We start from the raw sequence: 27,123 nt of genomic DNA, 5'->3' as shown, positions 1-27,123 counted from the left end.
TGGTGCAGAGGAAGCATTGCCTTCCTGAGGCTTGTTTTGGTAGCAATGGGGAGAAAAAGACACAGCAAAGCCCAGAGATAAGAAGAGCCAGGGAGACTGATTATGGGTAAAAGTTCTCTGGATGCATCATGTCAGCAGCACAAACTGTTTTCATTCTCCACGTTAGTTAATGGCTAGTCTAGAGATTGGGCTGCCATTTGCTGAGAGAGCACAGTTTAAAATATTTTATCATTAATGTGACAGGGAGTTGGATAAAGAAAATGAAGCGTGATTATAAAATGCTAATTATCGTTCTCGAGTGCGTATTGGGCACTCACGAATATTTGCAGCATAATTTGCTTTATTTATTATTTCAGTTTGGTTATAAATGTTAATTCAATTGCAGATGGTATGTTGGTAATTTACAGAGCCATAAAGTTATTTGGAAATCCTAATATTTTCAACCAAAATGTTCTGTTGGTGATGGATGGGCTAAATTAAAAAAAAAAAAATCCTGCTCTTTAAATACATTAATTGGCAAGTAGGCTTCAGGGATTTCCAGATTCATGTGGGCTGCGTTTAACTCCTTACAGGAGTAGAGGGCATGGTTCGTAGTTGAGAGTGGTGATTTTCTTCATGAGAAAGGATAGGAGGAAGGAGGTCTCTTTTTCCTACCACCCTCGTAATATTTCTTCAAGGCTGAGATTTTTGTTTTGGCGTCTGGTTCAGGGCACTAAAGACACGTGCTTGAAATCACATTTTCCATGTACCACGTCAGTGGTTTAAAAAACCCTGATGTTGATAGTTAGGTGGATTTGTGTGCGACTCTGTGTTCACGTGTGTCTGTGTGTGAGACAGAGATCATGTTTTCTCCAGCCTCACTGATGACTTAAAAATAGACCGTTTCAGACCAGAGGTTGTCAAGCTACAGCCCACAGGCTAAATCTGGTTGGCTGCCTTTTTTCGTACAGCCCAGAGATAAGAATAGTTTTTGCATTTGAAAAGCTTGGAAAAAAAAAAGTTATAAAAGAATACTTCATGACACGTGAAAATGATAGGAAATTCAGATGCAGTGTGCATGGGTAAGTTTTCTCGAAACACAGCCATGCTCCCTCATTTATGAATTGTCTGCATGGCTTCCACTCAGCCACGGCCAGCTTGAGCCTTTACAACAGATACTGTGGTTCGCAGCCCAAAAGGTTTACATCTGGCCCTTTATGGAAGGAGTCTGCCAACCCCAAGATTAGACCATCTAAGAGTTAGTTTCCAAAATAAAGCCTTAACCTTTTTTAAAAACAAAACAAACTCGATTACAGAATTTATGGACGCGTAAGAACTTCAGGGAGCAAATAGTTTCAACACACAACTCTTCACGTTTGAAAGCTGGAAAGGAGATTCGAAATGTGAGCCCTGGCTTCCTTCTTTTGTCTTGATGTTGGTAATTAAAAGAAGTGACCTTATACTACTAATGTAAATAATTTTATGCTTCATGTACACACACTATGCCCAAAACATTCTTTTGCCCCGCCCCCCCCACAAATAAGGATAAAAGTAAAGATTGTTTTCTTTTACTACCAAATTAAAAGCATAAACTCAGCCATGTTCCGGGATTATTCTGTTTTTGTGAAGGATGGTTCATGGACTCATGGTAATATCAGAAAATATGGCTCCCTTCTATTCCTTGTTGGGAAAAGTGTCATTCTTTACTAAGAAATACTGTGCTTAATTAATTCTTGCTCCTAGGAGGTCAACTTGGGGCACTCATTATGGCCTTAATTGGTGGTATAAATCCTGAGAGCCCGGAGGAAAACACATTTCGTGGTGAGTGTCTCTGGCCCTTCCGGCAAGCACGCACCAGTGCGGGCCCATGTCGGAGGGCGACAGCTTCTGGTTTGATGGCTTCGGGTCTGGCCGCCCCGAGATTAGGTTTAAAGGCCAATGTGCAATAAGAACAGAAATGCCATGACTCGTCCCGGTGTTTTGCATTACACAGTGTGAGACAACCCACTACCTTCTGACTTGGAAAAATGTGTTGCTTTGAACTCCGGTTTTTTGTATTAAATTATAGTCATTATACGGCCCATCTGGAATCTCCTGCCAGGCCAAAAAAAAAAAAATCATCTTACAGACATTAGCAAAAGGAAGTTAAGTGTAATTTTTTTTAATTGTCTACTTTTCATTTCCATTTATTTTTTTTCCATTTTATTGGAGAAACCAGATGGAAAGGAAGGCAGGAGCCTCTCCCTCTGCCGGTTCCCTTTCGGGGCGGAGGCAGAACATTCCTGCCCGCCGCTCCCCTTGCGTGCTGGCTGACTCGAGGTGATGACCGGGAAGCTGCTGGGAAGGGCAAGAGTTCATTCCCAAGCTCATGCCCAGTCGGGATGCCAGGCGAGGAGGGTACCGACTGTGTGGGGGGCTGACTTAGGGCTCTCACCCGAGTGGTTGCCACAGATGCCCTTTGACAGTGTGCAAAGGAAACTCACAGATGCCATGCGTGACGCAGCTCATCTGTGCATCCTGCTCTGGACTTGGCTGTTTTGCTGGGAGTTGTTTGTTGGCTGGCTTTTGACTTGGGGAAGGGAAGAACCCATGTCTGGGAGACTCGAGCTCTCTCCTGAGCAAAGCAGAGCCGTCCCACAAAAGGCAGAAACCTGAGCTTAGGCTGGAGACGTGGGGGGACCCTGTGTTTTCTCCTTCAGACTCCCAGAAATCTCAGACATCAGAGCTGGAGGGCAGGGTGAGGTGATTTCAGATGTGTGCACCGGAACTGCAAGAGTCGCTCGGCGGTCCGCCAGGGTTCCTGGCGTCCATACAGGGCAGATCCGAGACCCCCCAAGGCCTTCCTCCTTTTTCTCTCAGCCAACCCTCCGCTCCGGCAGAGTCGTTTTGTGACGGCCCAGCGTTCTTGTCCTCCTTGATCAGTAGAAGTTGACTCCAGGCCAGAATGGGAAAGTCGGGCTAAGCTTTACCGAGGCCCCTGTTGCAGAGGGGGGCAGTGAGAACATGTGGCGGGTGCCCTTGCCCACTTGCTCCTTATACAGGATGAGGGTCGGGGTGTGGCTGGGGTCAGACTGGAGGGGTGGCTGAGGTGGTCTGCTCACCCCACGGTGGTTTTGGGGCAGGGGACATACCCTGCTTTTGCTCCCAGGTCTTCACAAGTGGCATTTGGGTTTTTGTTTTTTTTGTATCCTGTTATCCAGAATTTGCCCCAGTTGCCCATGCACGCGGTTATTTTTAGGCCCTGATGGTTTCTTTGTATTTTGTGGGTGGAGGCGAGGTGTGTCCAGGTGTAGGCACTGCAGCCAAGGGTCCCAGGCCCCAGCGTGTCTCAGTTTGGCAAACTTGAGTCGTTGCCCCACGTGACCTTCCACCCATCCAGATGGACAAAGACTTCCCAAAAGCCAGCCGGGGCACTGGATGTGGTGCTGAGGATACAAGAGCTAACGAGTTGTGAAAAGTCTTTGGCTTCGTAAACTGCATCAGAACTACTCTGGTCACCTGTGGATTCGCCCAAATGAATCCCTGAGTTGCTGTGTCTGCAGGGGATGTTTTACATTTCGATAACGGTGAGACTCTTTTGGATCACATACCGACATACCCAGTACCTGTGGGCATTTGAGGAGAAGGATTAGGGCTCATTTTGAATTTCTTTTTTTTTTTTTCTGGCTGTGCCACGTGGGATCTTAGTCTCCCGACCAGGGATCGAGTCCTCGCCCCAGAGTCTTAACCACTGGACCGCCAGGGAAGTCTCTAATTTTGAATTTCTGAGTCGTAAATCCTTGCGTCTCACGAATAGTCTTATTTCATTCAAGTTCCAGTCACAATTTGTAAGTTTATCATTTAAATATATTTTCGTTGCTCTAAATATTTTTTCGGATTAGGACAAAGTCTGCAAGGATACCCAGCCGTGATGTCTTCTGATGCTTCTCGTCTTAAGACACACCTGAGGGTTGATGGCAGAGGCAGGGGGTGCTGGTGATCCCCTTCTTGCTTACCTGGGACGGCTGCCTTTCTGCGGTTGGTACCTCACTGGTTTCCTCAGCTGAGAGCTTTTTTTAAGCAACCAGGCTCTGTCCTGCCCTCATTGGTGTTTGATACAGTAATAGACACACGTTACTGATAAAAATGGGGCTCCCTCTGTGGCTCCACAGTAAAGAATCTGCCTAACCAATAACAGAAGAGGTGGGTTTGATCCTGGGTGGGGAAGATCCCCTGGAGAAGGAAATGGAAACCCACCCCAGTATTCTTGCCTGGAGAATCCCATGGACAGAGGAGCCTGGTGGGCTACCATCCACGGGGTCACAGAGAGTCAGATGTGACTTTACGACTAAAGAACAGACGAAAATAGTGACTCCGGATGGCTCATCCTTGCAGCGTGTTGAAGGTACCTTCACTAAGTGGGTGAGTGTGGCTTTCAACGCTAGACCTCGTGGCCTCTCCAGTGCTCACCGTGCGAGGCGGTGTCACGTACCACTCTCCACTTTCAACCAGGCAGATAAGGTATCAGCACAATTAAAAGTGAAAACTAATCGGGCGGCTTTGCCGGTAGTGAATGCTTACAGAACACACACTGATACAATAGACTTTAAATAATTCACGGTCGGCACTTTCTTCCTCGATCTGTAAATGAGGACACTACCAAATGCGGACGGGCGGCAGGACACCCTATCTCCCCCTCCCGCCCCAGCCCATTAAGATAACAAGATGAGGCCATGATTGGGTTCGGGGTGTTGGTGGAGCATCGCGCAGATGAACATTAAAAATTCAAAGAGCTGACGCTCTGATGCTTGGGATAAGCAACCTCGTAAAAGCCACTTGGAAACCTGAAATTACAGGTGAATTCAGCATCGACTCTTTCAGGTTGCTGCCTGGTCCTGTTCTCATGCCCACTGAGGTGCGAGGCTCAGTCCTGATGCGTCCGGCTTTGGGTGCACCCAGCAAGCTTAAGATGATGTTAAAACAAATAGGGATTTCTACATGTTGTCTTGTCTCCTTGCCGCCATTGACACGTTAAATCTCAGTTGACCGGAGTCACGTGACTCACGGCAGCTTCTCCAGCCCTGAGGATTTCTCCCACAGCTTTGACCCCTGCTGCCCACCCCGCGCCCCAGTCCAGATCCCCCAAGTCCGGTGACAGGGGTGGTCCCAGAGAGACAGAACTGCTCGACTTTTCACGGAAAGTCGCTCAGTGGTGGTCCCAGGTCTTTTGGACCAGCTAAGGGGCCCAAGATCTTTTTTTTCCCTACACCTGCCTGTGGACATCTCCTAATTATTCATTTGAGAAAACTCTGGATAAAAATACCAATCCTGAAAGCGTGTATGTTCCAAAGAAGAAGGTCAGCTGTGGCCAAGGAAGTGTTGAGTCCTGTTTGATCTAAGGAAAATAATTCCCCAAATTCTGTGTCCAGGCAGCTGCTTAAGAGAGAGGAAAAGTTCTTTTAGATGAGTTCCAAATAAACACACCCTTCCAAGTTATCTACTTTGTCCTGGGAAGGGAAAAAAAAAAGCCTGGAAGGGTAAAGGAAGTTCCATGGAATGGTCATCTGAAAAGAGCAGATGTGAGTGAAGCGCCCTGGAGCCCCCTGGGGTGCCCTGCTGGCGGGGAACGCGGGCTCCGACTGCAGGGACGACGCCACACCCCCTCCCAGCCACAGAGGGACATAGCCACAGAGGAGGAAAATGTCCCTTTGATACAGGAAACAGGAGAACATAACAGTTTTTCATTCAGGATGTGTGTTTCTTCTGTCTAAAGCCAGCAGTTTTGGAAAATGAAGCTACGTGTTTAAAAATAAGGGCTCTGTTAGGAAAAATAAAATGTGTCTCCCTGCATTCATTAGCTGCCTTTAATTGAAAACTGGAGAGCACTTGAGAACTGGCAGGTGCCCCCTTTATGGTGGGACCGGTTTTCCCGCCCTCTCCCGTGTAGTCAAAAGGTTGCTCCTCCTTTTATCATCGGAAAGCCAGGATGAAATGGAGAAGCTGAGAAGGGTAACACTTAAAACGTGCTCTGTGTGCGTTCTGCCAAATCTTCTCTTATAAAACAGGCACGGAAGGCACAGAAGTCAAGGTCTCCAAGAGCTGCAGCTCCAGAAGCGCGTTTTATAACTCGAGGTGCTTGGGTGGGAGCTGTAATGTGCTAATTGCAGACGAGTTCATGCTGTTCAAAGAACTTTACCTTTTGCGCTGGGGACCTGTTCAGTCTCAGGTCTTGGCACTGTGCTGACATAATATTGCAACTTTAATTTTAAAGATCAAGAAAGAGGAGCTAGGGTGAAATTTGAGCCGATTTCTTACTAATTTGGAATAAGGAAGAAAGGAATTTGGAATAAATCATGAAGTTGGTATTGCTGTCTGAATTTCTAATACTAGAGTTTCACTGCAATGTGGGAGACCCAGGTTTGATCCCTGAATTGGGAAAATCCCCTGGAGAAGGAAACGGCAGCCTACTCCAGTATTCTTGCCTGGGAAATCCCATGGACAGAGGAGCCTGGTGGGCTACAGTCCACGGGGTCGCAAAGAGGTGAATACCACTGAGCGCCTAACAGCAATAACACTGAAAATATAACTTCCTTTCTCTTTTTCCTCAATCTTGAAAATTTTGGTTGGTGGTTATATTTATTGAATTTCAGTTTCCATGCTGAGCTTTCTTGCCTTCCATTTGCTTCTACATGGAATCTCCATATGATATTTAAAAAGCGAAATAACTTGCCACCATGCTATCTTTCTGCGGAAGTACAGTTGATTTGCAGTGTTGCGCTAATTTCTGCTGAACAGCAAAGTGATTCAGTTATACACATACACGCATTCTTTTTAATATTCTTTGCCATGTCGTTTATCTCAGGGTATTGGATATAGTGCTATACAGCAGGACTTGCTGAGTGTCCATCCTGTATGTAATAGTTGACATCCGCTAACCCCAAACTCTCACTCCACTGCTCCCCACCCCATCCTGCTTGGCAGCTGCCGGTCTGCTCTGTGTCCCCAGTTCTGTGTCTGTTTCACGGACGGGTTCATCTGTGTCCTATTTTAGATTCCACATACACCTGACATCATACGATATTTGTCTTTCTCTGTCTGACTTTTCAGTTAGTATCATAATCCCCAGGACCATCGATGTGGCTGCAGATGGTATTACTTCATGCTTTTTATGGCTGAGTGATCTTCTGCCGTGTATATGTACCACATTCCTGTGTTGATGGACATTCGTGTTGTTCCATGTCTGACTGCTATGAGCACGGGGTGCACTGCGTTACTTTTTGATTCGAGCAGCTGCACGTGCTGTGTCACAGAGATGATTAAGATGCCGCATGAAAGGCTTCCTGACTTGAGGAATGCTGTGAGAACCCGCCGCTGCAGTGTGGGGCGGAGGTCCCAGTAGGGTGTGCTGCTGTGGCCGTAGGGGAGTCCCTGGTGCCTGACCCTCTGAGGGGCCGTGTCGTGAACTAAAGGGCAGGGAAGGGATCTTGAGTTGCGGGGAACAGCACTGTGAAGGCTCAGAGGACAGCAGGCGTGCCCTCGGGGTGGGGGCCCGGACAAGGGGCTCGGGCAGCTTTGGGGGACAGGCAGGCGTCTAGACCATTTCAGTGATGACCTGGATGTTCAGAGGGTGTGGATTTGGGGTACGGTGCCGTAGCAGGCCTCAGCCTGGAGTCACCGTGGCTGTTCCACACCAGGACTGAATCCATTTTGAGAGCTGGGGCTTAAGCTGCCTGTTGGGAGACGGTGGCAGTAACAGGGCCGCGTCAGTGCTGCGGAGAAGCCGAAGGTCACACCCAGTAAATGCCTTATTTTGCAGCCGTCAGACTCTTGCCAACTTCAATGGGAAGGCCTGGCCTGCTTCCCCTCCTGCCCACACATCCTCTACGACTTCTTCCTTTTCACGCCAGATTCAGGACATAACCACACACACAATGATAAGTGTGGAAAAATTCCAGTGAGAGGATCCCTGACCGGCCCCGAAAATCAACTTGGAAAAAGTACAAGAAATTTTGGTCAAAGGTTTTTATTTTTTCTGTTCTAATTTAGGTCCCTCTTCACGACACAAAACAATACCGGCACCTCCTAGTTATGGGTGTCTGTGAGAGGCCTTGGAAGGGTGTGATACACGGAGCTGTACCTTGTCACCAGCCCACATATCACGATAGAGCAAGTCCTGGCTTTGCTGATGGTGGCTTGTTGCATACCACACTTCTAAAAGAGATTTAAAAATTCATCCTCCTCTGCGAAGAATTTATGTATTTTCAAGCACCTTTTGGCTGCTCCTCCTGCTTACCTTTCCCCCGTCCTCGGGACAGATGAAGATCTTGAACTTGGGTCCAGAGGAGATTTAGTAATTAATGTGCAAAGCAGCTGGGTCTGCTAACTCCTGGGCTGTGGCCGAGGACCTATTTTGGTGCAGTTTTTCTCAGAGAAAGAATTGAGATTTTTAAAACTTAAAATGCACTGGCTACTTGCCCTGTTATATTTTGAGTAATCCTGATGATAAATCAGTAACTATGGGTTTCATGGTGGAAGGGCACAAAATAACTGACCCAAGTAATCTAGAAAACAGATGTCTTTGGTTGGTTTAAAGTAAATTCTCAAGACCAGATTTAAAGAAAGCTATGTGGAGCCCAGTGAAATCATCCATTTTAGAGGAATTTTTTTTTTTTGTTGTTCTCTTACAGTTTTTCTTTCTACTGTCTCAACTCAGATTCTTGCGAAGTGGGGAAGTGGTCCTCAAGATACTGTATTTGTAATACTTAACCTGCTGTACAGAAATCCTTTGGATAACAGAGTAACTGTTGGGCCTCATATTCTTCAGCTTCTTTCTGCTTCACTCTTTCTCTTGGTGGCTCCCAAGGAGCCCTTGGCACATTCAGGAGGCATATGGATGAGCTAGATTCCCTCCTGAGACTGCGCCTAAACATATGTGCTATCTGGAAGGAACTTTTATTCAGTTCTGAGAAAGTTCTCCGTCTTCTTTCTACCCCTCCCAGCTCCCTCCCAAAGTCCCTTATCCAAGCAGGAAATAAAGCCCAAAGTAGAACATCAAATACCTCCTGAATGGTTTTCCCTTCTGGCTCTTTCTGGAGCCATTGAATTGCCCAGAAGCATCCCCAGGAGATCTAAAGCATCCTGGTGGTGGACTGCTTAATTCTGTCTCATCTGCAGTCTTACAGCTAGCCTTGAGGTCATCCAGAGGAGAAGGTTTTCAGGTCCTCACGGAGGAAGAAAGTCAGAGACCTTTGCTGGAGATGGTATTCTAGGGCCAGGACTGGCTGTTTGGTTTGTAGGACCCAGGCAAAATGAAACTGCTCACCTCCCTTTCAAAAATGGTCCAGAAGTTCCAGACAGTGGCAGCAGAGCAGTAAACCAAAGGCAAGACCCTTCCAGGGCTGGGCTCTGTGTGGCCGCCCAGGACACGCGTACACTTCTAAAAACAGCCGGTTTAACTGGTAGTGTTTACTTGTCTTGTGAAACTCTCCTCCTCAAATCTTGTTTGTGATCGTTGGTCCCCAAACCTGATAGATTGCCTACCCGTAGCACGGGTTTATAATAATCAACCAGACTATATGACAGCTGAGCACTTTCAAAAGCTCTTATCCAAGATCATGCTTTGGAAATATAAAAAGCTACTTTTTTTCACCTAAATTGAAAGACGTTTTGTCCAATCAATTAAACTCTTCTTACTTGTTAGTCCCAGTTCATTTTACCCAGTGGCATTTCTTCCCCAGATCATGTTCCTCTAAAATAAAGAGCATTGTGGACTGAGTGCACTGGCTCTGTGCCCATCCTGGGATGTGGAAGACTCTAGAAGTTGAAACCTTAATCTTGGGTGTTGTGAGCTCAGGTTCCAGTTAGGAACCCAGGCCACCTTTGCAAACTTGGTATTCCTGGGGAGTTCTAATTAACAGGGGATTAGAAGGATTGAGAGCGTTGGCCTCTGGGTCTAACAGGGGTTGAGCTCTCAGGGGCTCGCCTAACAAAGTCCAGGAAAAGGCCATAATCACCCTCTTCTGGAAAGACTGGCTCCCACAGAGATGAGGTTTTTGCTAAATCTGTAGTCTTTGCCTTCTTAAGAACCATCTTTCTAGGCATCTTCCCAAATAAAGCAAGTGTTAGTCACTCAGCCGTGTCTGACTCTCTGCAACTCCATGGACTGTATAGCCCACCAGGCTCCTCTATCCATGGGATTTTCCAGGCAAGAATCTGGAGTGGGTTGCCAGGCCTTGCTCCAGGGGATCTTCCTGACTCAGGGATTGAACCCAGATGTCCTGCACTATAGGCAGATTCCTTACCATTTGGGCTACCTGTCTGCCTTCCTGACCTGACCCTGTCTGCCCATCACCCCCAAAATAAAGGCTTGTCTTTCTAACCTGGACAAGAGTCAGTGTGCTCAAGAGACTTCCGGTCTGAGGGAGTTGGCAGGAGAGTGTTGGGGCTGAAAGACGTGGTCAAGGGGAAGGACTCAGAGGCCACTTTCCCAGGAGCAGGCAAGTGGCGCCGTGGGGCTCGGGGCCTCCTAGGAGCTAGGCTGTCCACCTCCACATGGACACCCGTTCACCTTTGCTGAATTCCCAGTAGTGGTGCCTTGCCCTGGCAGGGGCTTTTATTTTTTAACAAAAAAACGAATGGCTCTATGCCCGTGCCCCTTGGCATGACACGACGTTCTTGTGTGGAGCGTGGCTCCCACGGCGTTTTCCTCGGGTGGCACACAGCGGCCCCCGGCCTGGCCGGCCAGTGATCTCGGTCCCCTGCGTGCCCAGCCTCCCCGCGGGGGAGGAAGCTCTCTGTTTGTCATCAAAACAGCGGGCTGTTTTTCTACTTTCTCCCTCCCTCTCACCATTGTCTTTCAGTGGGGTGAAAAGGTCTTCACTTTTCTCTTTCTCCCCCCAAATCTGGCTATTAATAACTTCTCAGACGTTGTCACGCATAGACTTCTACTCAGTCCAGAGGGTGTTTTTTGTTTGTTTAAGGCAACGTGTTTCCTGGTCTGAAAGCCACGTTTCCCAAAGTAGCTGCGATGGGAGTATTCCACCCTCACCTCCCACTGGCAGCTCCTCTGCTTCTGGCTGGAAATGGGAATTGCAGGTCTGTGCTTGGCCAGCCCGAGTCTCTGTGCCAGGCTCGCTGGCCCGGGGGATGCCCACCTGGGGCAGCCACCTGCTTGCTACTCTTGGATCCAGCTGGGATCACAGTCGATTCCTTTTAAAGAGCGACAAATGATGACTAACACTCCTCACTTCTCTCTCTCCCCTCTCACTCTGGAAGGAGGAAGCACCCTTTTGAACTTTGCACGGGATAGAAATCAACTCCGCTGAAGCCCAGTGCAAACACGTGTGACACCCATGCTATCTTTTGGATGAACTTCTCCTGGCCCAATGTGTTTTATGGTGAATTTGGGGACAAGTTGCCTTTTTTTCGGAAAAACAAAAAAGGCTTAACTTCGTGCCTTTCTTCCAGAGATCATGACACTTTCTATACTTGTTAAACCCGACGAAAGGGGCTCTAAAACGGAAAAAGCGGCTTCCATCCAAAACACTGCATTGTGAATTCTCAAAATCATCTTGAGGATTAAGCAGGAGTCAGCTGATTGTGCTGTCATTTAGGAAATCAGAGATTCTTGGCCTACGTTCCTGCTCAAACCTAAGGGCTTTAGGTATTTGTATTCTTAAAAAATGATTTTTTTTTATTGTGGTAAAAGTCATGTAATATAAAACATACTATTTTAACCATATTTGATTGTACAGTTCAGCTGCACTAAGTACATTCACACTGTTGTATAATGTTCACCATCATCCATCTTCTGAATTTTTCTGTCCCAGGTTGAAACTCTGCCCCCACCAAACACTAACCACCTCCCCCATCCCTGCTCCCTCCCACCCCCTGGCCCCATGATACCCAGAGCTCGATGGTCTGCTTCAGTTCAGTTCAGTTGCTCAGTCATGTCCGACTCTGCGACCCCAGGGACTGCAGCAAGCCAGGCCTCCCTGTCCATCACCATCTCCTGGAGTTCACTCTAACTCATGTCCGTTGAGTCGGTGATGCCATCCAACCACCTCATCCTCTGTCGTCCCCTTCTCCTCCTGCCCTCAATCTCTCCCAGCATCAGGGTCTTTTCCAATGAGTCAGCTCTTCACATCAGGTGGCCAAAGTATTGGAGTTTCAGCTTCAGCATCAGTCCTTCCAATGAATATTCAGGACTGATCTCCTTTAGGATTGACTGGTTGGATCTCCTTGCAGTCCAAGGGACTCTCAAGAGTCTTCTCCAACACCATAGTTCAAAATCATTAATTCTTCAGCACTCAGCTTCCTTTATATGTTAAATTAATGCAGGATGAAATCAGTGGTGCCCAGCTTGGCAGAATACACTGCTGACCTTGGTCCTCGCCTGCACAGAAGAGGGAGTTCCTTTCCAGCAAGTGCCTGGCCTGGCCTTCCTGACCTGACCCTGTCTGCCCATCAGCTCCCTGTCCCCACTGTGGCTGCACACACACGCCCATCCCTCACCTCTCTGCCAGTCTGCACCGCTGGCCCTTCCCTGTCCTTCCTCACCCCGACCTCTGCTCACCCACAGTGTTTTAACCCTATTGGACTGTAGCTGATTTACAAGGTCGTGGTAGCTGCAGGTGTCCGGCAAAGTGATTCGGTTAAACATATGCACGGATCCACTCTTTTAAAGAGTTTTCCCAGATAGGCCATTCCAGAGTCTTGAGCAGAGTCCCCTGTGCTGTACAGCAGGGCCTTACTAGTTACTATTGTATACACGATAGCGTGTGGATGTCAATCGCAAACCCTCGATTTGTGTGTGCCCGCTGTGTGCCAGGCACTGTACTGGGCTCTTCTGCTTCCCTACTGCTTGGTTCACTTGACTTCTCACTCCTGGTAGGTTGGAGAAGGGCAGTCCGTATCCACGTTTGCCGTCGTGGTGTGCCCCGGGAGAGCCCACCACCTCTACCCCAGTTAAACGGCCCTGAGTGAGTGGATTATGAATGGGTCTTGGGAGTCACGAGGCTGCCTGCCCACAGTAGCCCGTGTTGTCCAGAAATTCACAGCGCTGTTCTGTCCTATTTGGATATCTTTATTTTAAACACAAGATATATATTGGAAACTGTCCAGAAGAAAGCTTTGGAAAAAGAGGTTTTGCCAGGAACAAGAGCTGCCATTCATCAGGCCCTTGCTGTGTGCTGGGCGTCGTACCAACACTTTTTGCATTTCCTGATCGGAGGCACCGAGTGGGCCTATAAAGTAGGCGCTTTCAGTATCCCCATTTTACGGAGGGGGAAACTGAGGCCTTGGTGTAACTTGTGCAGTGTCACACAGACAGTAAGTGACCAAGTCAGAGTTTTGTTTGTTTGTTTTGTTTTATAAGCAACAAACATTTATTTCTCACAGTTCTGGAGGCTGGGAAATCCAAGATCAAGGCTCTTGGCAGATTCAGAGTTTTGTGAAGTCCTGCTTCCGGGACGAATGTCTCTTCCCTTTACCCTCACATGGGGGCGGAAAGGGCAGGCTAGCTCTCTGGGGTCTTCCTAAAGGGTTCTGCCCTTATGGCCTTGCAGTCAGTGTTCAGGGTTGATTTCCCTTAGCATCGACTGCTTTGACCTCCTTGCTGTCCAAGGGCCTCTCAGGAGTCTTCTCCAGCACCACTACTGGAAAGCGTCGGTGTTTCGGTGCTCAGCCTGAAGGCAAAAGGAGAAGTGGGCGGCAGAGAATGAGATGGTTAGATAGCATCACCGACTGAATTGACGTGAATTTGAGCAAACTCCAGAAGATAGTAGAGGACAGAGGAGCCTGGTGTGCTGCAGTCCTTGGGTTCACAAAGTTGGACACAACATAGTGACTTAACAACAACAACAAACCTTTATGACCTAAGTGCTTCCCAAATGCCCCACCTCCCGATACCATCATACTGAGCGGTAGACTTGAGTGAAGGAATTACTGGGGGATACATTCAGTCTTCAGCGGGAGGATCGTCAGAGGGGGTCCTGGGCATCATAGGGTGTGTGGCACCATCTCTAGCATCTATTCACCAGTTGCCAGCCATGTACATTATAACAACAAAAACATCCCTTCAGTTCAGTTCAGTCGCTCAGTCGTGTCCAACTCTTTGCGACCCCATGAATTGCAGCACACCAGGCCTCCCTGTCCATCACCAACTCCCAGAGTTCACTCAGACTCATGTCCATCGAGTCAGTGATGCCATCCAGACATCTCATCCTCTGTCGTCCCCTTCTCCTCCTGCCCCCAATCCCTCCCAGCATCAGAGTCTTTTCCAATGAGTCAGCTCTTCGCATGAGGTGGCTAAAGTACTGGAGTTTCAGCTTAGGGGTCAAAATCACAGCCCTGCTCCCACTGGGAACCATTCTGTAAGATAAGACATTATATATAATCATTCATTACACAAAGTACAGGCCATTGTTTTTTGCAAAAATATTGTGAAGTCTAATTCTTTTTTTAAAAAACCTTTTTATTTTGTTTTGAAGCCTAGCCAATTAACAGTGCTTTGACAGCTTCAGGTGAACAGTGGAGGGACTCAGACATCCATATACAGGTATCCATTCTCCTCCAAACTCCCCTCCCTTCCCGGCTGCCACGTGAGTTCCACGTGCTGCACAGTAGGTCTCTGAGGGTTATCCATTTTAGATACAGCAGTGTGTACACGTCCGTCCCAGACTCCCCAGCTGTCCCTTCCCCTGGCAGCCGTGAGTTAGTTCTCTAAGTCTGTGAGTCGCCTTCTGTTTTGTAAGCAAGTTCATAGTATCATTTATTTTTAGATTCCACATATAAGGGACCTCATAGAATATTTCTTCTTCTCTGTCTGACTATCTCTAGGTCCATCATGTTGCTGCAAATGGCATATTTCATTCTTTTTAGTGGCTGAGTAATATTCCATTGTATATATGTACCACATCGTCTTTATCCATTCCTCTGTTGATGGACATCTAGGTTGCTTCCATGTCTTGGCTATTATAAACAGTGCTGCGATGAACATTGGGGTGCATTTATCCTTCCGGATCATGTTTTTCTCCAGATATATGCCCAGGGGTGGGATTGCAGGGTCGTATGGTGACTCTATTTTTAGTTTTTTAAGGGACTTCCATAATATTCTCCTTTGTGGCTACACCAATTTACATTCCCACCAACAGTGTAGGAAGATTTCCTTCTCTCCACACCCTCTCCAGCATTTACTATTTGTGGGTTTTTTGATAGTAGCCACTCTGGCTGGTGTGAGGTGATATCTCATTGTGGTTTTGACTTGAATTTCTCTTATAATTAGTGAGGTTGAACGTCTTTTCATATGCCTCTTGGCCATTTGTATGTCTTCTTTGTGGAAATGTCTATTTAGGGCTTCTGCCCACTTGTTGATTGAACTGTTGGTTTTTGTGCTGTTAAACATCATGAGCTGTTTGTAAATTTTGGAGACTAATCCCTTGTCAGTCACATCAGTTGCAAATATTTCCTCCCAATCTGTGGGTTGTCTTTTTGGTTTATTGTTTATTGTATCCTCTGCTGTGCAGAAGCTTTGAGTTTAAATAGGTCCCATTTGTTTATTTTTATTTCCATTATTCTGGGAGATGAAAAAGATATTGCTGCAGTTTATGTCAGAGTGTCCTGCCTATGTTTTCCTTTAGGAGTTTGTAGTGTCCAGTCTCAGATTTAGGTCTTTAGTTCATTTTGAGCTTACTTTTGTGTTTGGTGTTAAAGAATGATCTAATTTCATTTTTTTACATGTAGCTGTCAGTACTCCCAGCACCGTTCTTTGAAGAGACTCTCTTTCGAACGTTATGTAGTCTTGTCTCCTTTGTCATAGGTTAATTGATCATAGGTGCGTGGTTTTAATTCTGTTTTCTATCCTGTTCCATTGATTTCTGTTTTTGTGCCAGTACCATACTGTTTTGATGACTACAGCTTTGTAGTATAGTCTGAAGTCAGGGAGCCTGATTCCTCCAGCTCCATTTTTCTTTCTCAAGACTGCTTTGGCTATTTGGGTCTTTGGGGACTCCATATAAATTTTAAGATTTTTTTTTGTTCTAATTCTGTGAAAAATGTCATTGGTAATATAATAGGGATTGCATTGAATCTATAGATTGCCTTGGGTAGTATACTCACTTTAACAATATTGATTCTTCCAATCCACAGACATGGTATATCTTTCCATGTGCTCGTTTCTTCTTTGATTTCTTTCATCAGCATCTTATACTTTTTAGAGAACAGGTCTTTTGTTTCCTTAGGTAGGTTTGTTCCTCAGTATTTTATTCTTTTTAATGCAATGGTAAATAGAATTGTTTCTTGAATTTCTCTTTTTGATCTTTTGTTGTTAGTTTATAGAAATGCAGTAGATTTCTGTATATTAATTTTGTAACCTGCAACATTACCAAATTCATTGAAGACTTCTAGTAGTTTTTTGGAACAAGACATTATATATAATTGTACGTAAAGCCTAATTCTTAGCCACTTCCTTTGTAGCTTAGTTGGTAAAGAACCTGCCTGTAATGCAGGAGACCTGGGTTCAATTCTTGGGTCAGGAAGATCCCCTGGAGGAGGAAACGGCAACCCACTCCAGTATTCTTGCCTGGACAGAGGAGCCTGGTGGGCTACACAGTTCACAGGGTCACAAGAGTCAGACACGACTAAGCAACTAAACCACCATAAAGGAGAGGGTGAGATGGGCCTCCTGTTTCCTTGTCCTTTGTAGGTTTGGAACATTTGACTAGCTCGTCAAGGGAATTAGGAATCTTAAGTATTTAGGTATAGGAAAATATTTAGGTTTGCAAGAGACAGTTACCTTTCCTTCTGATTTATGATTGTTTATGTCCTGTAGATAGTAGGTCAGTTAGTACAAGGGCACCTTGTATCCCTAAAGGAAGACAAACAAAATCTGAGTAGGACGTGGGTGTTCCGTGGTTATTACTAAGATATGAAGCAGATGGCTCACAAATGGCTCCAAGGCCTATGTGGCCTTCTCTACCATCAGTTCAGTTCACTCACTCAGTTGTGTCTAACTCTTTGCGACCCCATGAATCGCAGCATGCCAGGCCTCCCTGTCCATCACCAATTCCCAGAGCTCACTCAAACTCAGGTCCGTTGAGTTGGTGATGCCATCCAGCCATCTCATCCTCTGTCGTCCCCTTCTCCTCCTGCCCCCAATCCCTCCCAGCATCAGAGTCTTTTCCAATGAGTCAACTCTTTGCATGAGGTGGCCAAAGTACTGGAGTTTCAGCTTTAACATCATTCCTTCCAAAGAACACCCAGGGCTGATCTCCTTCAGAATGGACTGGTTGGATCTCCTTGCAGTCCAAGGGACTCTCAAGAGTCTTCTCCAACACCACAGTTCAAAAGCATCGATTCTTCGGCGCTCAGCTTTCTTCACAATCCAACTCTCACATCCATACATGACCACTGGAAAAACCATAGCCTTGACCAGATGAACCTCTGTTGGCAAAGTAATGTCTCTGCTTTTGAATATACTATCTAGGTTGGTCATAACTTTCCTTCCAAGGAGTAAGCATGTTTTAATTTCCTGGCTGCAGTCACCATCTGCAGTGATTTTGGAGCCCAGAAAAATAAAGTCTGACACTGTTTCCACTGTTTCCCCATCTATTTCCCATGAAATGATGGGACCGGATGCCATGATCTTAGTTTTCTGAATGTTGAGCTTTAAGGCAACTTTTTCACTCCCCTTTTTCACTTTATCAAGAGGCTCTTTAGTTCTTCTTCACTTTCTGCCATAGGGTGGTATCATCTGCATATCTGAGGCTATTGATATTTCTCCCAGCAATATTGATTCCAGCTTGTGCTTCTTCCAGTCCAGCGTTTCTCATGATGTACTCTGCATAGAAGTTAAATAAGCAGGGTGACAATATACAGCCTTGACATACTTTTCCTATTTGGAACCAGTCTGTTGTTCCATGTCCAGTTCTAATTGTTGGGAGGGGTTTTTTTTGGTTGAACCCTCATTCTTTGATAGCTTGAATAGAAGAGCGTGAAGTAAGAAAGGCTGAAAAACCCATGCTTAGGAAACACTTGACTCAGTTTGTGATGCAGGTCTGCCTGCTTGACCTCGTGGCAGAAAACCAGGTCCTCAGGCTAACTGGTGACTGGCGACTGAGCCAGTTCCGGGGGTTGGCACTGCAGCCTCAGTCTGGCCACAGACACCCGCCCCGGGTCCCCACAGAGGTGAGCTGAGGTCTCCACTCCAAGAGAAAGCTGAAGCCATCTGAAAGCCCTCTGGTTGATATCTTTTAAACCCAAAGCCAGTCCCAAGAAGTCGTAGTTGTTTCTGGCTTCGCTTTTCTCATTCATTTTATTGAGGTATATTTGCTGTACAATGTTGTGTTAATTTCTGCACGACAGTGACCCAGGTATACACACACTTGCTTGCTTTTTCATACTCTTTTCCGTGATGGCTTATCGCAGGGTATTCCATATAGTTCCCTGTGCTATCCTGTGGGCTCTTGTTCATCCATCTTACATATAGAGGTTTGCAGCCGCTAATCCCAGACTCTGGGGCCATCCCTTCTCCACCCCTCCTCCACCTCGGCCGCCACAGAGCTGTCCTCTGTGTCCATGAGTCTGAAGGAGCCGCGGCTGTTGCCCTGCAGGTGGAAGGTCTGTCCGTCCTTTGTCTCCACACGCCCCGCCTCCTCACTGTTTGCTGCGCCCCCGGAAGCCCCCTCATCCTCGCCCTCAAGCTGTCTCAGCGTGCCCCTCCCTGCTGTGATGACCCACTGGGGATCTCAGAAACATACACCTGGGAAGAGTCCCGGGACTTAGCCACCAGCCCCTCACTGAGGGGATGGGTGGGCCCAGCTCCCCGTGGGGACTCCCCAGGCCACCCCTCAGCTTCCCCTCCAGGGCCCTGCCCGCCTCCCCTCTCCCCTGCGGCCGCACCTCCGAGGAAGAGGACGGAGTCCTTCACCTGGACCTGCTCAGCTTTTCCGCCTCTTCTCCTGGACGTGTGTCTCTACCCATCCACGGCTGCAAGAACTACCACACTTGAATTTGGTACTATTTTATGGAAATGTTTTGTTCTTTTTACTTTTTAAAGAATTTTTAAATTTAACTTTTATTTTATGTTGAAATCTAGTTGATTCCCACTGTTGTGTTAGTTTCTGCTGTATAGCAAAGTGACAAATTTACACACACACGTGTGTCCACTCTTTGTCAGATTCTTTTCCCGTACTGGTCACTACAGACTACTGAGTAGAGTTTTCTGTGCTCTGAGTAGGTCCTTGTTGATTGTCTATTTTATACATGTGTGTGTGTTAATCCCCAACTCCTCATTTGTCCCTCCCTTCCCCTTGGGTAACCATAAGTTTATTTTAAAAGTCTATGAATCTGTTTCTGTTTGAACTCAATATTTCTAAAGCCCATTTTACATATGACAAATTTCGGCTACAGTTTTTTTGTTTTGCTTTTTTGTGGGAGAGGCTACAGTTTTTTGATTCTCAAATTACGAGGCTCTCAATTTTAGGTGGGACAGATTCCTGGCTTTAAACCTCATTGAGTCACATAGTGAGAAACGTGTTTATTATCTCTCAGTCCCTCGAAGGAAAGTCTCAAGGTAGGGCTGATCTCGTCCTCAGTCTTGCTGTGTCCCTTTTCTGCCAGAAGAGAGGAGACTGGACTCCAAGTCCTTAGCACAACCCGGATCCAGGAAGAGTGAAATCACTTATGATTATTATTTTTTTATTATTATTAATGTATTTAATTTTTGGCCGTGCTGGGTCTTCGTTGCTACGTGGGCTTCTCTCTAGCTGTGGAAAGCAGGGAGCTACCCTTGAGTGCTGTGCGCTGGCTTCCCACTGCAGTGGCTGCTGCTGTTGAGGAGTACAGGCTTTCGGCGCAGGCTCAGCAGCTGTGGCACGTGGGCATAGTTGCTCTGCAGCGTGTGGGATCTTCCCAGAGCAGGGATCGAACCCATGTCCCCTGCACTGGCAGGCGGAATCTTATCCACTGTGCCACCAGGGAAGTCCTGACTACTGTTCTGCTAGACTTCACTCTGTTTATTAATGGCACCCCACTCCAGCACTCTTGCCTGGAAAATCCCATGGATGGAGGAGCCTGGTGGGCTGCAGTCCATGGGGTCGCTGAGGGTCGGACACAACTGAGCGACTTCACTTTCACTTTTCACTTTCATGCATTGGAGAAGGAAATGGCAACCCACTCCAGGGTTCTTGCCTGGAGAATCCCAGGGACGGGGGAGCCTGGTGGGCTGCTGTCTATGGGGTCGCACAGAGTCGGACACGACTGATGTGACTCAGCAGCAGCAGCAGCAGCAGCAGCATCCCTCTCATTATTTAATGACAGTGCTAGCTTTTGAATTGAGCCAGAGGTTAAAGGTTTTCATTTTAAATAATGCTAGAAATAAAAGAAGTCTCAACCTAGATAAAAACATTAGGTCGATTAAAATGTTGGTGGCACGGGGCTATGGTGCCACCCACACGCATGCACACATGAGATCCTCCAAGCAGTGGAAATGAGGTTTACCGGACAGCTCACGGTACCTACTGCAGGGGAGGCAGATCAGGACAAGACAGGCCCCTCTGTGGCTGCCACGGGCATTTCCATTCACCCAGCCCGTGTGCAAAAGTACCTGAGAGCATCCGTCCTAGCCAACAAGTGTCCTGTCGTGGTGGAAATAATTTCCTGAAACTCAGATTCCCCTTCTGAAATGCAGCCTAAACTCTGATTTGGAAAACTAAGAAGTCCTATTTAGTTACCGCTGTCACTGTCACTGAACCTCACTCCCTGGATAATCAGTGATGTATAACGTTCTTAAGCCTCTCTTGTTCCATCTCGGTGTCATGAGATTGGTTTCCTCTCCTCCATGCTCCCTCGCCAAGAATGTGCCGAACTGAATATTCGGTTTTTAATAAACGGAGGAGGCCACCTTTGTCCACACCTCACTGGCCTCATGCCTGCAGAGACTGGATCTTCCAAGTGTCAGTGTTTCTTGGCAGTAGAGCAGAGAAGTGTTTGTAAATAGGGTTTGTACATCTGGCAGCCAGAAGTGTCCTGTATGTATTAATATTTTCTGCAGGAAAAGATACATTTGAAGTGACCACAGGGCACAGATTCTCTTAGAGTTGCAGGGTATTTATAGCCTGTTATTTTAGATTCTGAGCATATTTATAGCTCCAGAGGTACAAATATAAACTATGTTTTCTTGGAAAAATGTGTGTATCTGGGATGTGACAGGAGTTGCAACCTTAAACAAGATTTCCAGGCATTTATGGTTTAACCATGCCAGTGAAAATATGTTATGTAGACATTAAAATCCTAGGGTGCCCACGTACATATCCTAAATGATGTGTGTTACATGAGCTTTCTTGGCCACTGTGCTTTAGCTTTGAAAGTTTTTAGTTCTGGCTCCTGGAGTGCTGTTAGTGTACTGCAGGGAAAGGTGAACTCAAATGGTGAGTCTTATTTGCGGTTCAGCACGTTGGGTGGCGTGTTTCTTAGGTTCAGGAGAATTGTGTCTGATGTAGGTAAAAGTTGCATCACAATTGATAAGGTAAAACTCCTTGCTTTTATTGCCCCTAGCAGCAGAGAGGTTACTGATGGGCGATTGGAAGAGGAAAAAGACAGCAGGTTTCCTCGTCAGTCACTATTCATTCATCTGCGTGTTAACAAGCATCACTCAATTTCCCATTCTCTGCAGAGCTGTGTGGGAAGATGGGTAAGCAGAGAGGGGAAGGCGGGGACCCTGTGCTCCTGGAGCCTAAAGTTTGATTTTTTTCATCTGAGTGTCAAAAAATCAAGATAAATTTCTTCTTCGGTCAAATTGTAACACCCAAAAGTTAATAAACAGTGAAAGTGAAGTCGCTCAGTCGTGTCCAACTCTTTGCGACCCCCGTGGACTATAGCCAGGCTCCTCTGCCCATGGGATTCTCCAGGCAAGAATACTGGAGTGGGTTGCCATTTCCTTCTCCAGGGGATCTTCCCGACCCAGGGATCGAACCCGGGTCTCCCGCACTGCAGGCAGACGCTTTACCCTCTGAGCCACCAGGGAAGCCCTAATAAACAGTAACTTATTCAAATATGCAGTAAACACATATTGAGGATTTACTGTCATTAATGAGGAAAAGAGGAGGAGGACAAATTGGTTCAAAGAAGGATATGAGCAAACGCCTCGGTAGGTAGCTGCACAGACAGACAGTGTACCTGATACAGTGACGGGAAAGAAGAATGCTGGAATAAGATGGCGAGGTTAGACACACCTGGTCAATGCCTGCAAGGCAACACAACAGTCATCTTTGGTTATATCTCAGCTGGGCAGGAATCTTTGGATCTGTAACAGACCAATGTGATTCTTAAGTTACCAGTCTTCTACAGTCTTTACAGAGTCAGGGTGCAGTCAATAATAAGCAGTAAGTTACAGTTACGTTTCCTGAAACCGTTGGATGACTGGGTGAGTTTATGAGTCAGTGCCGCGCATGCAGACTTTGTGCGAGCACCGCGCATACGTGGCTGCTGAGCGTTTGAAATGTGGCTAGTACAAGTGAGGAGTCAATTTTTAATTTTGTTTAATTTTTAACACACAGAATGGGAGAAAATATCTGCAAACAAAGCAACCACAAGGAATTAATCTCCAAAATTGACAATGAGTTTGTGCTGCTTAATATAAAAAAAAGAACCCAATCAAAACTAGGTAAAAGATCTAAGTAGACATTTCTCCAGAGAAAACATACCGATGGCCAAGAGGCATGTGAATAAAGACTCTCAACATCGCTAATTATTAGAGAAATTCAAACCAAAACTGCAATGAGGTAGCACCTCACAAGAGCCATAGTGGCCATCATCAAAAAGTCTACACACAAGAAATGCCAGAGACGGTGTGGAGGAAAGGCGGAGCCCTCCCAGTGCTGGTGGGAATGCAAACTGGTGCAGCCACTGTGGAGAACAGCTGGAGGCTCCTTACACTAAAAATAGAGCTACCATAGGACCCTGCAGTCCCACCCCAGGCGTATATCTGGAGAAAACCATGGTTCAAAAGGATACATCCCCCCATGTTCATTGTAGCACTGTTTATGATAGCCAAGACATGGAAGCTGCCCAAGTGTCCGCTGACAGATGAACGGATAAAGAAGTTATGGTCCATGTATACAGTGGGATACTACTCAGCCACTGAACTGGGATGGACGTGGAGATTATCATAGTAATTTTATTTAATTTTCATCAATTTTGACTTAAATGACCACACATGATTAACAGCTACCTTTTTGGACAACACAACTCTAATATGCCATTAAATGACCAAGCGTCATTTTTCTGCCTTGTTTCCAACCGTGGCTAATACTTTTCTTAAACACGCTGTAAGTTAAGTCACGTTTTAAATATGGTTACATGAGCTAAATATGTAAAAGGAATTGGAGAGGACACCTTTGAAAAGACCTAATGCTTTCATGAAGCATATAATTTCTTCTGCAAATTGAATGCTTCTTCTGTTGGGTTTCTTGACAGTAGACTCACCTGAAGTCACTCTGGCCAACGTGGGAACCACTTAGGAAGTTAAGCCTGTCTGGAGGAACGTCAGCTCTGCATTGTACTTCCCAAGGCATTCATTTTCTTTTAGCAAGATAATAACAGTCATGTCCAGTTTTGATTAAAAGGAACTTTCTGCTTTGCAGCAAAGGGAGAGACTATGAATATGACTATCATATTTCACAAGGATACAAGGATTTTAAGGCTTAAATAAGTTAACTTTTCTGCTGCCATCACTTCATTACTCAGAACGAGCAGTCAATGCATTGATAAGGTTGACTTTGATTTCTCATGAAGCTCGGTAGTCTTGCTTAATTTTCTCCTCTTTTCACTTGCCCGCAGGGCTTTTTCCGCAGAAGTATTCAGAAGAACATGATTTACACTTGTCACCGAGATAAGAATTGTGTTATTAATAAAGTCACCAGGAATCGATGCCAGTACTGTCGACTCCAGAAGTGCTTTGAAGTGGGGATGTCCAAAGAATGTAAGTGGAGCTTCAAAAATTCTTTTTCTCTTTGCTTTATCTATAAATATGATGACTCAGCCTCCAAAATCAAGTTGTGGAGGACATCAGCATGTGGAATTCAGACATGACACTAATGATTTATTGCCATGGTTAGGTGTCAACAGAGATGGCATGGAAATAGAAAACTGGGCGTTTTCAGATAAAATTTGAGTGGCATTTGGTGAAAGGGGAGGAGCTGGGTGTCGTGTTTGTATTCCAGAGCAGTTCGTAACTGACTCTGTGTCTCTGCTGGTAACCCGAGCGTGTCCTAGAACCACATGGAGACCATTCCTCCGGCTTGACAGGAGGAATAAAGAGCTCTGCCTCTACTGATGAGAATAAAATGAGGCAGAGGCAGTAGAAATAATGCACCCTTTCTCAGAGGGGAGGGAGTACCAAACTTTTGCTGTTGAAGAAACATTTAGAAATTTGGCACATTGACACTTTTCCAAACTCGATTCAGCTTTTCTCCTTCCCACCACCCCCTCCTCCAATTATACACTTGATTAATTCAGAAGAGAACATGTGAATAGATTAAAAATGAGTGGTCCATAATCATCCGCTTATGGGGCTTTGAAGTAGACGTGCTTTAACGCAGGCAGAGGGAATACAGCACCAAAAAGTCATTGCTTGTGGGTTCTCCGTGGTGCTTTCAATGAAGAGAGCAGGAACATGCCAGACCAATGCCCTGGCTTGGGCGGGTGTGAGGAAGAGGCAGGGGTGTGTGCCAGGGGGAACAATCAGTGGAATCTGCCCACCTGCCCTGCATCCCGTGGGGATCTCGTGGGGCCCTGGGCGGGGTGGTCTAAGTGGCTCTGGAGATGCTGAGCTGCACACACCCGTCTACAAGTGTGGGGCAGAAAGCCACAGTTTGACAGTGGGGTTTGAAGACTCGTGTTGTTCAGAGGCTCTTGGATTTTGGAACTGGGACATGCGGCCCGGTGCCAGTGCAGAAGGTCCCTGGAGCCAGGAGGGCCCGCACTGAGGGTGTGCAGCTGGCCGCCCAGCTCTCCCCTGGGAGCTGTGACTCGAGGATGTTTCTTGGTGGCCTGCCCAGCGTGTTCCTAACTGTGCCCAGGGTTTAAATGGGCTTTTCTACCTCTTGGGTTTCTACACTTCAGGGAAGACATCAGGGTTGGATCAATTCACTGGACTCAAGCCACCAGTATATTCTGTTCCAGGCAGTATCATTGGTTCATGGTGAACTTGTAACCTAGGCTGGCCCAGTGAGAAAGAGTTCAAGACTCATGCTCATGATCCATAAAAGAAAAAAAATGGTTAATTAGACTTCATCAAAATCAGAAATGTCTGCTGTTCCAAAGACACTGTGAAACTAATGACAAGACAAGCCACAGGTGAGAAGAAAATATTTACAAATCACATATCTGATAAGGACTTAAATGTAGAAATAGAAAACCTTTGAAAACTCGATGATAAGAAAGCAAATAACCCAATTAAAAAAAAACTAAGTAGTACTCTTCAAAAACGCTAAGATTCTGAAAGACAGAATGACTGAGACACGACAGCTAAGTGATCCTGAAGATGCTGGAGCAGAAGGAAACTATCCATAAAGGACATTATTGGGACGCCTATTGAAATTTGAGTACAGACCGTAGGTTAGAATTGAGTCCGCTTTAAATTTCCCGACTTTGATCGTTGCGCTTTTGTTATATGAACAAGAGAATGTTCTTATTCTCAGTATCTGCAACTAGCTCTCCATGGTTCAAAAGATAGGGTGTGTGTGTGTGTGTGTGTGTGTGTGTGTGTGTATGTAGGTGTATGTGTGTGAGACAGAGAAATGAGACAGAACAGAGAGGTGAAAAATATCAAACCTTATGAGTCTGAGTGAAGGGATACACCGTGAAGGAGCTCCTTGTACCATTCTTGCAACTTTTCAGCAAATTTGAAATTTTATCAAAATAAAATTACTAAAACAAAAGACTCATGCTTAGAAGTGTCCTGCCTTCTGTCGCAGGTGCACGGGGAGACAGGTGCCCACAGGTCCTCTCAGCCCTGAAGGAGGTCAGTGACAGGTCAGAGCAGGCTCTGTGGATGGAGGAGTGGACAGACAGACAAACTCAGGCCCTGACGGCATCCCTGAGTTGCTGAACCAACCGCCCCTGGAACCTCTGCCTCCAGGTCATTTGGTGGTATCTGCCAAGAGGCCATCATGAAGGCCCTTGGGCTGGGCCCTCATTCATAATTAAGCTCCCGATGAGCAAGCATGGGGTCACCAGCCCCATGGGTACCAGATGGAAGCATCCAGCGGGCGGCATCCTCTGGGGGCTCGTCTGCAGGTGATGAGTCCACATTTCAGCAAGTTCCTTTGATCCCCTCTGGACTTCAGAGCTATCAAATGAAAAAAAGAAAAATCAATGAATGTTATGATATGAAAGTAATCTTTACTTAGTTCAGGCCCTAAACCCTACCACTGACGAGAAAAGAGTGATATTGCCCTGAAAGAAGCAGATCATTTTTATGTGTGTGCAAGACCCACAGGATGTCCCCTTAACTCCCTTTTTTGGTCTGACATTCTTTAGATGTGGATGTTACGCTGCAGTTCTGTGGGGGAATTTTGGTTCAGACTACAATTATAAATGAGTAAGGCAGCTGTGGACTCAGGGTAAATCGGTACTTTTGCCTTTATTTTGTGTGGGCTAGAGACCCATTTCCTGCTTACATTACTTAAAACCCATATCCTGCTGCTCTGTAAAAACTGGCAGGTCAGTTGCCAATTTAAAAAAAATAATAATAATAATGTTCACACCCACAGGAAAACTCTAGTTTCAACCCTCAAGGAACTTATCACTCTAATTAGTTTGAAAAATATAGGAATGGGAAGAAAATGGGATCGTTATGCCCGAGTATACAAAAATAAATGTATTTTCTTTAGAAGGAAATTGAAGGCGAAGACAATAAACACTTGGAGTATAGTGACTGAGAGTCTAATAGAAAATTTTAAAAGTTGAAATAGAAGGAAGCAGGAAAATAAGAGAATCGGTAACCAATTAGACCACAGTATCCGCAACTGAAATAAACCCAGAAATCATAGAGACTCTTGGGATGGTCGAGCTGAAAATGGATCTCAGAGATTGGTTTTCACTCACCCCTCTCCCTTGACACACAAGTATACCAGGGCCCAGAAAGATGAAACGGTCCTCCCAGCC

At 46.2% G+C, this 27,123-nt stretch overlaps 1 protein-coding gene across 37 annotated transcripts in view; it reads left to right on the top strand.

Moving 5' to 3' along the window:
• Window positions 1–27,123, top strand: part of RARB (retinoic acid receptor beta) — a 592,139-nt gene that overhangs the window by 464,542 nt on the left and 100,474 nt on the right. For 20 of the 37 annotated variants that reach the window (XR_015156377.1, XM_086380780.1, XM_086380789.1 and 17 more), the window contains one exon: window positions 23,794–23,935. The exons of 1 other annotated variant lie outside the window; for it this stretch is intronic. Coding sequence is in view for 32 of the 36 variants with exons in the window: in XM_086380780.1 (XP_086236906.1) it covers window positions 23,794–23,935 (142 nt within the window). In the remaining 4 variants the exon portion in view is untranslated. Of the gene's footprint in view, window positions 1–21,510; window positions 21,647–23,793; window positions 23,936–27,123 lie in introns of all 37 variants that reach the window. 16 more of the 37 variants (XR_015156374.1, XR_015156375.1, XR_015156376.1 and 13 more) reach the window with 2 other exon arrangements.

Source organism: Bos grunniens, chromosome 27 (assembly GCF_055505025.1).
Source record: "Bos grunniens cultivar Pamir isolate PY7600 chromosome 27, Bosgru_T2T1.0, whole genome shotgun sequence".
In the NCBI taxonomy this organism is placed as follows: Eukaryota; Metazoa; Chordata; class Mammalia; order Artiodactyla; family Bovidae; genus Bos; species Bos grunniens.
Note: the sequence above shows the minus strand (reverse complement) of the source record. Positions and strands in the feature narration are given on the sequence as shown.